At 30.5% G+C, this 13,774-nt stretch overlaps 1 protein-coding gene across 2 annotated transcripts; it reads left to right on the plus strand.

Annotated features, from left to right (window-relative positions):
• Nucleotides 1–281: 281 nt before the first annotated feature.
• LOC120335965 (ERO1-like protein beta) lies at nucleotides 282–13,642 on the plus strand. Of its 2 annotated transcripts, XM_039403576.2 has the most exons (14): nucleotides 282–534; nucleotides 1,207–1,326; nucleotides 1,909–1,995; nucleotides 2,767–2,873; nucleotides 4,729–4,802; nucleotides 5,168–5,288; nucleotides 6,196–6,257; nucleotides 7,263–7,322; nucleotides 7,840–7,932; nucleotides 8,110–8,252; nucleotides 8,937–9,040; nucleotides 9,463–9,613; nucleotides 10,358–10,467; nucleotides 12,185–13,642. In XM_039403576.2, the coding sequence occupies exons 1-14, from the start codon at nucleotides 433–435 to the stop codon at nucleotides 12,288–12,290; spliced, it is 1,440 nt and encodes a 479-aa protein (XP_039259510.2). In that variant the 5' UTR covers nucleotides 282–432; the 3' UTR covers nucleotides 12,291–13,642. The 2 variants fall into 2 exon arrangements, with proteins under 2 accessions (XP_039259510.2, XP_077965887.1); XM_078109761.1 differs by lacking the exon at nucleotides 7,263–7,322.
• Nucleotides 13,643–13,774: the final 132 nt, after the last annotated feature.

Consider the following 13,774-nt stretch of genomic DNA (forward strand, 5'->3'; position numbering starts at 1 on the left):
TATATCAGTAGGCCTATATTGCCACGAATGCCTGTGCAGTCAATTTTTGATGTTTGTATTGAATTTCACAATATACAAATTTTATCCTTTGAAACGTTAGGCTGCACATTTTTAATGTTTTTTTTAGATATTGTAAGTACAGAAGTAGGAAAATTCCGACCGACTGGTTATTAATGTTATAACAATAAGGCTGAATCTGTTGTTATTCTATTGAGGCTTGAATGTAGGTTCTTAAGTCAGGTTTAATGTTATGGCAAGCAAATGAAACAGGTCTGAAATAATGTCAGAATGTACATTTTCAGATCTAAATAACAGAATTTAAACATAAAACTCTCCATTACCATTGGTAGTTGAATGGGATTATTTCACACTTGATTGTAACAAGTTTACAGACTTTGTGAAGTGCGATAAGAGACTACAAGATTTGAGACTATGGTTTGGAAGATTTTTTTGCTGCAAATAACATTCCTTTGTTCGTTATATTTCTTTCCTCCACCAGTTTCAACGGGAAAAAATGAAAAATGTTTTTGTCAGGTAACAATATAACTTTTGTCAAATTAATTTAATTTAGGTTGTTTGATTATTATAAACCATATTTTTCAAATGAGATTTGGATTTGTCTGCTTGTATTGTATAGGCTACCTTAATATTATAAATTGATCGAAGTTTTTTCAGTGTTATATCGCATTGTTTACCGCGCTATATCGTGAGATCTACCTAAAGTCAATACTATAGTGTGAGGTTCACCGCTGTTTTCTCCATCTCTAATGGATATATTTTATTTCTAACCCTAACCTCGGTGGTGACAGCAGACCTTACTATAGGATAGGATTTAAATATTTATCCCGGGGAAGAGGAAAGTAATAAGATGGCTTAACCATATGGTGAACCACAGCCTCTCGTCTGGTTACCGTTACCATTGTTCATATTTTGCAAAATAGAATCTATTTTTTATTAGAATCTAATGTGTATGAGTTTTTCCAATGTCAGGTTATTCATGAGTGTTTATTATAGAATATTATTAAAATTAGGTTTATGTTTAGTTACTGAGTAGTCATGCATTTGAATATTCCCAAAGAATACTTCAGGGTTTTTTATGCATAATTTAAAAAATCCTGAAATGATATAATGAATCCATATATATATTCTTGTTCAATATACATTATTTCATAATTTTTTTTCTGATTTTCAATGTTATTTTCACAGTTATCTGGAATGGTCGATGATTGTTTTTGTGATATAGAAACATTGGAATCATTCAACAATGAAAAAGTTTATCCTTTAGTATCCAAACTTATCGAGCGTGATTTCTTTCGTTATTATAAGGTAATTATTTGGATTTATATGGAGTTCATAATACTTAACTTAATGAATTTTTGTCTAGTACTTGAAATTAATTTCTTATAATGTTACACAGCTCAGTAAGGGTGATGATTAAAACATTGGACTAGATTAGGTTTCTAAAAATCTCAATTTGAAATCCCATGTCCACCAACTCACACCGGATGCAATAAATTATGTAGTCAATGCCAAATTTGGAAGATTCCGATTCTTTCAAAATATAGTAACTCCTTATGTAAAAGTTATACATTACAATGTAGGCTTTTATATTAGGGAGATACCTGTTATTGTTAATAGCCCACAAGTTAATGAAAAACTAAATGAGTTATTGAGTTTATAACAGTACAATATGAGGCGTTCACTACTTCTGGTTGCAGAATACATTCCATTGAAAATAAAAATTTCCCTCCCAAAGATCTTCAAAGTTTCTGAAAATCTCAGGATTTCTTGTGAAATTTCATGATGAATTGTTTGAATAAATGGATGAATAGCACATATCAATTCAAACCTAGATATACCTAACTGTAGAACTTCAGAGTCTAATCCGCTTATTTCTTTCGATTTCAGGCCAATTTATTTAAAGAATGTTTTTTATGGGATGGTGATAGAGGATTGTGTGGATCGGAGAGTTGCGGGGTAAAAGTATGTGATGAAGTAAGTATATCACCAAATATGTTGTTATGCAAATGAAGACTATTTAACGTATTGAATTGTTGGCTAAGACTGAGTTTATTACAAGATGACTTAAAAGCAACCCACAAATTTCTTCATTATTCATTAGAAAATCATGAAAAATTATTCAACATTTGAACGTGTAAGACTGAACCAAAAAGTTTTGAGTAATCTAGGACTCTTTGCACAAAAGTTATGTCCTCTTTTGAATAGGTTTTGAATGGCCGGGTCCTGTTTTTATAATCATCCTATAAAATATGATAGATAAACCTTTCTTAGTTATGTGCTGCTTAAATAAGTAGGTAGATTAGTTTTTAACACTATCATTAAATGTATATTCTGTTTAATTATTCATGAGGGATAGAACTTTTATTCATATGGGAATGGCATGATTAGATGGCATTCTGTGTATCATTGGTTTTAAAAGAGAATTTCAAACAAAGGTGTATGAAAATTTGGGTTTATGCCTGCCTGTCCCTGGTATTAAGTGCAATACATTGGCTTCAGTTGAATTTACTTTTCGAACAGTCCCTTACTAAGCCATTCCTCATTGAGACGAATCCAAAGCACTTGACTATGACAACAACAATGTTAATTTGAAATGTTTTTTTTCTGGTATTGGACCATAAACACACATTAATTGGGGCTACAGTTTCTGTCTTTATCACATGAAATATCTATATGGTATACCTAGTTATGATAATAAAAATAGATCAGAAATATTTTATTTATATCCAATATTTATACTCACAGAATGATTTACCTATTGGATTGAGACCGGGAAACTTCAACAAATTTTCAGAGAATATTAAAGATTGTGAAAAATCAGAATCATTAGGACATTTGAACAGCACTCTCAGGTTAATTTTATTAAGTTTTTGATGACATTTAGTTCATAATATTTAATTTAATTCAAGTGATTTTTCAAACATAGAAATAGAATTATAGTACAACCTAGTGTTACTGCAAATTTTCTTGGGTCGGTTTTTTTTTTTCAACAGAACCTACAAAATACTAACTTTGATCTACTAGTAAATTTTATTGGTTATTTTATTTTATATTTGGTATCGAAGTGTCGCTCAATAGTGATTGTATATGTGGGAAGTATCATATGGTAAAAACTTGACAGCATTCATTTTGCTAAGTAAAGCCACACCATTTCATAAACTCGCTGATGGCGAACAAGTGCTACCTTCTTACTTTGGGGTAATTTCTAGGGGAATGTAATGTAAAAATGAATGTTTTATATTAGTCATTAGGTTTCTGGCTGTAAAAGTACTGCATGCCGTTTAGTATTTGAGCATGTCTTTGGGTCGCGAGATTCTACAAAATTTATTTTTAAAAAAAAATTGGAGTTTGTTGGAAAAAAAAAGTTGACTGATCTGGTGCATATATCTTTTATCAATATCACCTAACTCATCTAGGTTGAGCAATTTTGGTTCAACTTTGTTATCATAATATTGATCTGGTTATGTTTACTTTAATAAAAGTTCTTTGTACATATTTAGGTATATCTGAATATAAATAATGAGTATAAATATATTGTCCGTAAATATCAGTCAACCTCTTCAGGGGCTTCATGACACCAAAAGTTTAAGAACCCCTGCTTTATTAATACACAAATAATAAAAAGAATTTAGTAATTATGGTGCATATTTTGCAAAATGTTACCCCGTTGATAGTCCAAAATTATTTTTCATTGCAGAGGAAATGATAATATATTGGTTGACCTTCATACCCACTGCTTTCTCAAATTAAAAATTGTCCTCAATTGATAATATTTCAATATTATTGTAATTTATTTATCAATATCACAATATGAATGAATATGAATCCATATGTCTGAGCGTGGTTAAAGACACGTTGCGTCAAAGTAGTGTTTGCCTAATACGTACTTCTTTATTTACCAAGTAAAATTGCGTCATTAGTCCAAAATGTGTTGTTCATTTCCTTGGCTGTTCAATTCTATGTCATGTATTTAATAATTTCTAAACTACTTAACAGGAAATGACTGACAGTTACTGACATCCCTAAATGCCTAGTATCAACTAGGAATGCTAGTTTCCGAACTGGCTCTTTGAAATATATAGCCAAAATTTAATGAAAATTTTGACATATTGTTCTACTAAATCTAGTGACTCGTAGCCGGACTAATAAAGAATATTGAAAAAAAGGTTATTGAAAAAAATTTGAATGGGAAAAACTATAATACCTACTTATTAACCCTCTACTAGACGCGAAATTGTTTTTTTTACAAATTTTTTGGAATTAGGTCGCATTAGGTTCTAAAAAGCCACAAGTGATCGTTAAGGTCTATGGTTGACAAGGGAAAAATTGTGATAATAACTATACAAAATGGACATAAAAAACGGGGGGATGAATGGGCTAAAATCAAATTGTTTCAGTAGGTCATATCATTACAATTTTCTTCTTTTAGCTGAGAGCTTCTCACTTCGAGTAATCTTACGTAAAAGGTTACTATCTAATTCTAAAATCCCAGGGGAAAAAAATTTAGCTGATAATTATTAAAACAAAAAATATAGCCATATCTCCAGAATCGCCAACACTGAAAATTTATCTGGTATTTGTGTTTTGTTTCCATATTCCCTAACAACCTCAATAATTTGCCTGATTTTTGCCTTGCTTCGTTTATTTTGGTAAATTTATATAATTCTTGGCCGTACTTTGATGTATGTTTATTAATGTGCATTACAGCAATATAACTCTTGACTCTCTGGATAAATGGGACAAACATGATGATGAAGAACAAAATTTTTGTGATTTGGATGGTAAGTAGAATTGCATGTGTTGTGTGTGAAACAACTCCGATTTGGGCACAATGTCCTTATATGGTCAGATGTGAGAACTGAAGCCACATGCCCGCAACACTATAACGTGAGAACTACCACAATCTAATACTATAGTGTGAGGTTTAACTCTGCATTTTCCATTTTTAATGAGTTTATAACCCTGGCCAGACCTCTGACTGCATTTGGGTAGGCGGTATATGGCAGTATACCTCATGCTATTGTAGCGCCATAAATTGGATGGAATATGTACCAAATTGGAAAGATTTTAGTCTTTGTGTAAAATGCTATAAAATATGTCAATTTATTTGCTGTTACTAACAATTTGCTTTAAATTTTGTTCTCAGATGAAACTTCAATTGATTTGAATTACATCGATTTATTAAACAATCCAGAACGATACACTGGGTATAAGGGACCTCTAGCATGGAGGATTTGGAAAGCAATATATGAAGAAAATTGTTTCCCGTATGTATTATAGTTGTAATGACAAATACAGATTGTAATCAAAATCCATATTGTTTGTAGATACCATGCAGTTCTCAATTTAAAGAGCGATAGTCGCCAAACAAAAGTGGAAGTATAGTTGAGCCTTATATAAAATTCTCATTTTCACTTCAGTTTGCCACTTGCCATGGGTTACTTTTTGTTTCGTTTTTTTAATGTACTATTTCAATTTTCTGCAATTCGTACATGGCCCTCAGATAATGCTTTACAAATTCTATATCATCACTTTCCTGGTCTATATCATTTAACAAAAAACCAAATGTGCTTTGCTGTTGAGAGATGGACAATAGACAGATAACCTTTTATTTTTTTTTTTCATAAAAAGGAAGGAGACTTGTAACTGTTCGATTGTTTAGCTTTGTCAATCGAATGCAAAGAAAATATTTTAATTATATTTGTGGTAACTGGTATTGGTAATATAATAAATGTTTTCATTATTACGAAGTGTGGAACAGATGTTTAATTTTCTTTTCCAAATTACATTTTTATCATGTAATTATATATATGGGGACAATCATACACAAACAGAAGTTCATATAATAAATAAATTTTCTTCATTTTCGTAGAAGTACCGTAATTAAGAAACTTATGTTTTTTGGTTTCTATTCCTAACAGAAGATGACAATTTTTATTTGACTCTTGCAAAGTTTCCCATTTTATAATAATGTTGGGTGATTTTCTTTTGACAAGCTTTTGTTATGACCTAACTATATTATGTCCGAGTGTTGTTATAGTTAACCTGTCGCAACATGAGAGTACTTGAGTGGATTCCTCATTACCACGAGACTGGCTGTAATAAATGTTATTGCATTGAGTATAATCACCACATATTTGTCAAATGTTTTATTTGTACATTCTGTTCTTCTAGGTCAGATTCGATGACAAAAAAACAATCAAATCCTATTTTGAAAGCATTTGCTACTAAAAAGGGTAAGTATTTGAGTAGTAGTTGGTAGGAAAACTTGAATAGCTGGTTATTCAAAGTATATTCTAAATGAATATCTTAGTTGGTGATAAAAGTAGATGGTATTGTTACCAATATGTTAAATTCAATAGTTATTTTGTATTATTCGGACAAAAAATAAACTTTTTAATCAAAGATTCATTGAGATATAGTTCCGTCTGCCTTCCTATATTGGTTTGTTATCAAGCTAAGATCAACCACAATCGTGGATTTTTGAAACCATCATTTTGTTATCGAACTATAGGCTAATAGACCATGTTTGTTTGGTATCTATAATGTGCGAACAAATTTCTATATAGTATGTCGGTAAAAGTGTATCAGTAAGCTCTCTACCTCTCTACTATTGAGTAATATTTTCTTAATTTGTAACAACTTCAGGAAATGATATTATACTAATCAAAATACGAGTGATTGAATGTTTTTCAATTGCGATAAAGCAATACATATATGGTTATTTATATCATTTCCTTCAAAATTAAAATCAGTGAAAAATTTATGATAATGTTGTGGTCGTCATTTCCTATTCTCAACATTTTATTATCTCTTATGAATAACTAATGTTTACACTAGTAGGATTCGATTTTTTTAATACTTAATAAATTTATGGCCAAGACTTTCAGAAGTATATCTTAGCTCATTGACCGGCCTAATTCATTTGCCTCAAAAGTGCTGAGTGAATGTTTGAAATCCAAATAGTGCTATTTCTGAAAATTTGCACATTATTTTGGTGTTTAAAATAGTAGATGGAATTATTTCGTCTATGATCCACATATCCACTTAATATGCCATTTGAAACTGCCTTTTTAACTGATTTCAGGTGAAACACTATCTTCTTTTGAAACTTACTTTTATATGTGTAAATTAGTGTTAGATTTTTAGTTGTATTATCATTGATAAAATGTGTTTTGTTATTGTGTAATTAGCATTTTTAGTTGCTCGTTAGTGCAATGTTTTTTGTCTTTGGTGTTTAGAGGATGGAGGTAGTAGATCATCATTTTTCCATACGCTATCATCAAGTGCAAGTTTGCAAGGTAATGGGAAATAGTTGGTGGTTTATCGTATTTAAAATAAACTTTTGATTAAATGAAGCTTTTTCAAATACAACATACAAGTCCTAATATTTTACTGTATTTGCTGGCGTTTCCTATATGAGCATATAAGTACAGGCATAAAGGGACATGCTACATTTACTAAAATCTCAAATTTCAAGATTTTTTATGAAATTTTATTTAGGTATGAAATGAAATTTTACCTGGATCTTATATTTGAGTTATTATCTGTACTGACAATGTGACATTGTAAACATTTGCTTCAAACTGGTAATTTGATCTACTGAAAATCATTATATTTAAAAATATTGAAATGTAGGCATAGGTTATTCCTTTATTCCTATAGAGTAGACATACATCATGGGCCCCATTTACAATATGCTAATTTTCAGAACTTATGTGGCATATCACATTTTCTTTGCGAAACAAGATTGTTTGTTGACAGTTGAGTTGACACTTAAATTCGTTTCTCATTTTTTGTCTGCTTATTGATTTTTAGGAATGTGTCTGGAGAAAAGAGTGTTTTACAGAGTGGTATCTGGCCTGCACTCCAGTATCAATATTCATCTTTGTGCAAATTACCAATTCAAAGGTATATGCATTTTATGTATAGTGGATATTGTTTATGTGTGTATGCAACTTTTATATTGTACAAATATAGCACTAAGGGAGTTTTATAATGTAGCCCCTTCTACATGAATTGACACCAAATTTTTTCAATAAATTTCCTATTTTTGTATTACTGATTTTTATTTTATATATTTCAAAGATGGTTGGGATCAAGAGTACTGGGGTCCAAATCTTGACGAATTTCAAAGAAGGTTTGATCCTGAAAAAACAAATGGAGAAGGAACATTGAGATTAAAAAACCTTTATTTTATATACTTACTGGAGCTCAGAGCTCTTTCAAAGGTAAATATATGCATTTAGTCAAAAAAGTATGGCTACAATGTAAATAGCAAAGTATGTGGAGAATTTTATGAAATATAATATGATCAAACAAGGCTATTTCATTCTTTTGCAAAATGCTGATTTATATAATTGACCTGCTTTTCCGGCAAGAGCTTATAGATTTGCCTCAAGGCAATTTTTTGCATTGTATTTTATAGCTGCTGCATTCAAACTATGATCATGCTTGAATTCTTGTCTGGTCCATCATATGCTAAGGCTAACTCAAATCTTTTATATCATTTATGTATGGAATGCACTTCTATGTAGTCTGCGGTAATTGACATTGAATAAATGCATAGTCAGGACTCGGGAATATTGTTTCAAAGTATCAAATATGTGGAATTTTTTAATGACATAACTGCTAAGTTTCCAGCATGACTAAACAGTGTATTTTTTTTCTGACATGACAAGCAAGCACTGTCATAATAGTATCATAACGTGTCAATGGAATAACCAAAATATCACTACTATATCTACTAGAACGCATACACATTGGTATATGTTTACATTTTTCTATTGATTGTGTTTCTGTGGGACCAAACTACTTGTTTCTATCTACATGCTTTTGTTCTGTTGGATCCATATGCACCAGGATTCTTTAATTCACTTCAAATTTATTATTTTCAATTTTGTATATTTTAAAAGGTTGCATCATATTTTACAAAAGATAATATTTTCTTATTCACTGGAAATCCAACCAGTGATGTTGTCACTAAGAGAATGTTGATTGATTTACTACAATTAACAAAGTAAGTAGATCTTGTATTGAATTTGAATATCTTCTTTTATTATTAGAAATAATCATTTTTTATGAGAGTTTGTGGGGTGGTTTAATTTTGTAATTTGTAGTTTTGACAGTTGAAAAAATTATGGTAGAATAAATATATTATTATTTTATATCATAATATTGGCTTAACTGTACATGTGGTTGCGAACCTTTTTCAATAATTCTCTCCTGAGGGTTTACACCTCCTTCACAATTCGTTATTATTGTTTTTCATTTTTACGGTTTAAATTTATTCGGTCATATATTTTCTTGAATATTTGGGTATAAACTTTTCTTGTAGTTATTTTAGGTAAAAATAAACTTCTTTCTGTAATAATAATGAATAGTCTACTGTCCGTTTCAGCTATATATTACATATTGTTATACCGTAATTTTTGTTTTTAGGGAATTTCCTATGCATTTTGATGAAGGTATACTTTTTCAAGATAAAAATTCCAAAGGTTTGAAAAGGGAATTTCGAGAAAGATTTCGGAACATCACTCGCATTATAGATTGTGTTACTTGCGAAAAATGTAGACTTTGGGGCAAATTGCAGGTAAAGATTTTATGGGAAATGACAGATCAATGGTGTGTAAAAATAATGATTAGTACAATATGTTGAAACATAATGTATTACAGTTAAAAAGACGCCCTGTTAGGAAGTAATTGTATATACTATATAAATTGTTAAAATGGTGTATTGTACTATTTGCCTTATAAAAAATGTTTTTCAGTATCGTCTGCTTTTGGTATTCAGATGATAAGGGTATTTTTCCAGTTAAATGCCTAATTATACTCTAATTATTGCCATAAAAAGGTTTTCAGATAAATGTAATTTTAACATATTCATTGTACTTGGACATTTGCGTTCTCTTTAGATCCCTGTTAAAATGTTAGTATTGATTTTTATGAAATTGAAATAACTATCCAAAATAATTAAAATCAAATTTATATGTATCGAACAGAATACTTTTATATATCCATTTTTTGGTACCCTACTTCAAAGAGAATCCCTGTAACTTAAAACTCAATTATATTTGCTATAGCTAACTATTGTGATTAGTGAAATTCAGTTTTGGATGCTGCCTCAAGCTTTACTTCACCTTCTGAAGGTGGCTTGCTATCTGAGTGTATTGGTAATGGTCTCGTATGATAAAAACTACTATATAGTTTTGTTATACTACCTTTAAAATTATTTACCGTATATTGTTGCAAAAGGCTAATGGAATTTTTCTGTATATCTGATATTAAATTTTTGACATAATTCTAAATAAAACCTATTACATTTTATATTGTTTAGACTCAAGGATTGGGAACTGCTTTGAAAATTCTTTTTACATCATATGATAAATTGGATAAATTTCATTTAAGAAGACAAGAAATTGTATCTCTTGTTAATGCATTTGCAAGGTAGGAGAGCAAAATTATCTCCATCTTTTGATAATAGTATAAAACGTATAAAAATTTATTTTCTCTGAAAAATATAAAAATTTCAAATGACATTGCTTGGTAAACTGATTTAGAGATAAAGAATGCACTTCTCTGACGCAAAGCCAAGAACCTTATAAAATTATGGTTGAATACTATGTGCCAGTAAATTGCTGGGTATTTAAAATCATGGGCATCGAAAAACTTGAAACATTGTACATTATGCCTGTCAAATTAGTGAGTAATACCACCTGTTTATGGTTTTATGATACGTGGTATAGTAGCAGAAATTTTTTTTTGCAGTCTGAGCAGTTGCTGCTCTGAATAATTCATTCAGTACTAGGTCCGTTTTATTAAACTTTTCTCTTCAGTACCCTTCAGTTTAGTTTAGTTGACACAGATGTGCAACATGCACCCCTAACAAGTATAACAGCAGTTTAGGACTGCTGCGTTATATTCGGAGTAGAAATAGGCTATACAGTGTAAACTCCAGTACAATAGTTGCGGTAGTTTTGATTTGTAGGATAGTAATTGAGATCTTCATTGAAGACTTTTGTCTCAATATTGTAGTGGTTGATAAAGAACAAGAATAGTAATGAGCGAGAAATTTAGAAAGCCATATTATTTTACAAATGTTAAGTTTAGTTCAGTTGTAATAGTATTGCCATGTTACTGTTGGGTTTCACTTATTCATACATGTTAGTAAACTTTTTATAAACAGGATATCAAGTAGTATACACAGTCTTGAAGTATTCAGAAAAATGCTTGGTGAGTAGTACTCTGATATTTAATAGTTGTAGCATCTTATTTGGGATGACTTATCATGCAGACAACATACTGGTAGAAAAAATTGCTATTACCGACTACCGTACTTACTATTTACTAGTTTGAGAGATTGCAGTTAAGGCATTTGAACAAAGTTTGGATAAGAGATTTATAAAGGTGAAATTCAGCTTATTATCGAATACATAATATAAAAATATGATTTACTTCGGGAGTTGGGCAACTTGAAAACCAAGTGAGCTAGAGTTTAAATGTAATCAAAATAGAAACTAAAGTGCAAGATGATTTTATTTGGTTCAGCAAATACAAAATGACAGAATTAGTGACTGAATTTATTGTTGATGTGGAATATTTGGAAAATGTAATAGGATATATAAAATTTTATGTAATTCATTATGAATAGAAAAGCAAAGAATCAAACACTGCGAACAGTTAGTGCTGTTGATGTTTTATTTATATAAATTAACATTGCATTGATATGAGAATTTATATTTTTCATACAACGCATGCCCTTTGTAGCTGCCACTGCTGCTAGGTAAGAAGCTATAGTTTAGAGAGGAAAGGAATTGTTGCGGTTTGGCATTGCCTACCCAATTTCTTACACCCTGGATGAAGTGATGAGTTTTCACCCAACATTTTGCGATGATACAAGGGGGTTTTAGGTGGTATTGTGTGTTGAACTGCAAGTCCTTTCTCCTTGTTTATTTGCTACTTTTGGTATGTATGTGTCAGTTGCCACAAGGATGCTGTTACGAGATAGTATTATCTCTTTCCATGAAATAGAAAGTGCATTTCTCATAGGTTTTGAATTGATATGCCAATAAGATTATCAAAATCTGTTTTTTACTATCCAAAGCTATTGTTAAATTGTACAATTTAACAATGTTCATACTCATTTTTTTATTATTTTTTTCAGATTGTCCAACAGTATAAATAATTTGGAGCTGTTCAGACAAATGCTAACTGAAGCTGTTACAAATGATGTGGAAAATAAATCTTTAAAATATCAGGATGAATTATGATAGTTTCTTATTGCAATTTGTCAAGAAGAGTTATTGAAGCAAATATTCTTTAGTGCAGGGACATCATATTTGTGATATGTCAGATATTTAACAGAAACGTATTTATGAATGATTATACTACATGCTATGTTTGGTGGGGAAGCTGCTGCATTGGTTCGTATTCCGTGGGTGATCAAGCCGTATTTAAAATTGGCTGTATTTGGGTTGGGGTGGAATTTATATCAAAATAATTTAATATTATGAAATCTAACATTCTAATTGACATAAGTGGTCAGAAATAATAATATATGCAAAATGCTGCTTTGCAATCATGACTTTACTGCGTTTCATCAATAAGAAAAGCTCAACTTGAATAAATTTTTCGAATGTTTTTTTATAATATTTGAAAACTAATAAAATTCATTGGACAAGTTGTATAAAGAAATATTTGGCGTTGCTGTAGAATGTGATGGTTTGAACCATATACACCTGTCTCCTGATACCGCTTTAACAGTCTATTAGATTAAGATTTGTGGAAAATTTAATGAAGGTTTCAATATGAACAATCTTAAGCTGTTATTATGGTGGGGGTCTGAAAAGTTATCATCCAAATATTATTTTCCCTATCATTATTGGTAAAAATTAACATATCACTGTAAACTGACATATCATTTTATTTACCAATTTCCCTTAACAATAACATGACAAGGTAGTGTTTATATCATTGCTTATTTTTTATGTCTGTCAGAAGAATTCGTAGTCTTTATGGTAGTGGTAATATTAAAAATTTATTCAGAATATCCTGTGTGTGTGTTGTCGACGCAAAATCTCCTTATCAAGGCCTCAAATGCTTGAACTCTAGTTATGGTGAAATTCTAATGAACTTGCTTTCCCATGAACTTACTGACCAAACCCACAAGTGCAATACTTTAGCAAATGGACCATACTTTATTTTTTTGCTTTGGACAATCTGGTATTTTCCCATGGTATTGTGAACGATTTGTAGCTAGATTATTTTTATTCTTTTTGTTAGTACTTGCCTTAATATGAGCTAACTTTGTTGCAAATGTATTCCTGGAAATCCATCATATTTTATAGATACACAAGTTTTTGTTGCACTTTTTCAATCAGCTGTTGTCTGTGTATGTATTGTTCAGTTTCTCTTACAGCAGCTGAAACTAAATATGATTGGACCAGAACATTTGCAATTATTACTTTCTGCTAAATGTCTCATCTTTGAGTGATGAGGGTAATTTTAACAAGCGTTTTTGCTGCTGCTTTGTTATTTCTAATTTTACTGAAGATTATATTGTATAGTATTTTAAATCTAAGTTGAGGTGAAGGTTTCAATAAATGTCTATTATGCTATAAAATGTGTTCAGATCATTATATGGGGGACAGCCGGGCCTAAGATAAGACAGGAGTTGCTTTTGCTACTTGTAAGGTCAAAGATTTCATGTGTGTGTATGTGTGCATTCATTCTTTACAGTTTTGAGGCTTGTTAA

This window comes from Styela clava, chromosome 2, assembly GCF_964204865.1.
Source record: "Styela clava chromosome 2, kaStyClav1.hap1.2, whole genome shotgun sequence".
In the NCBI taxonomy this organism is placed as follows: Eukaryota; Metazoa; Chordata; class Ascidiacea; order Stolidobranchia; family Styelidae; genus Styela; species Styela clava.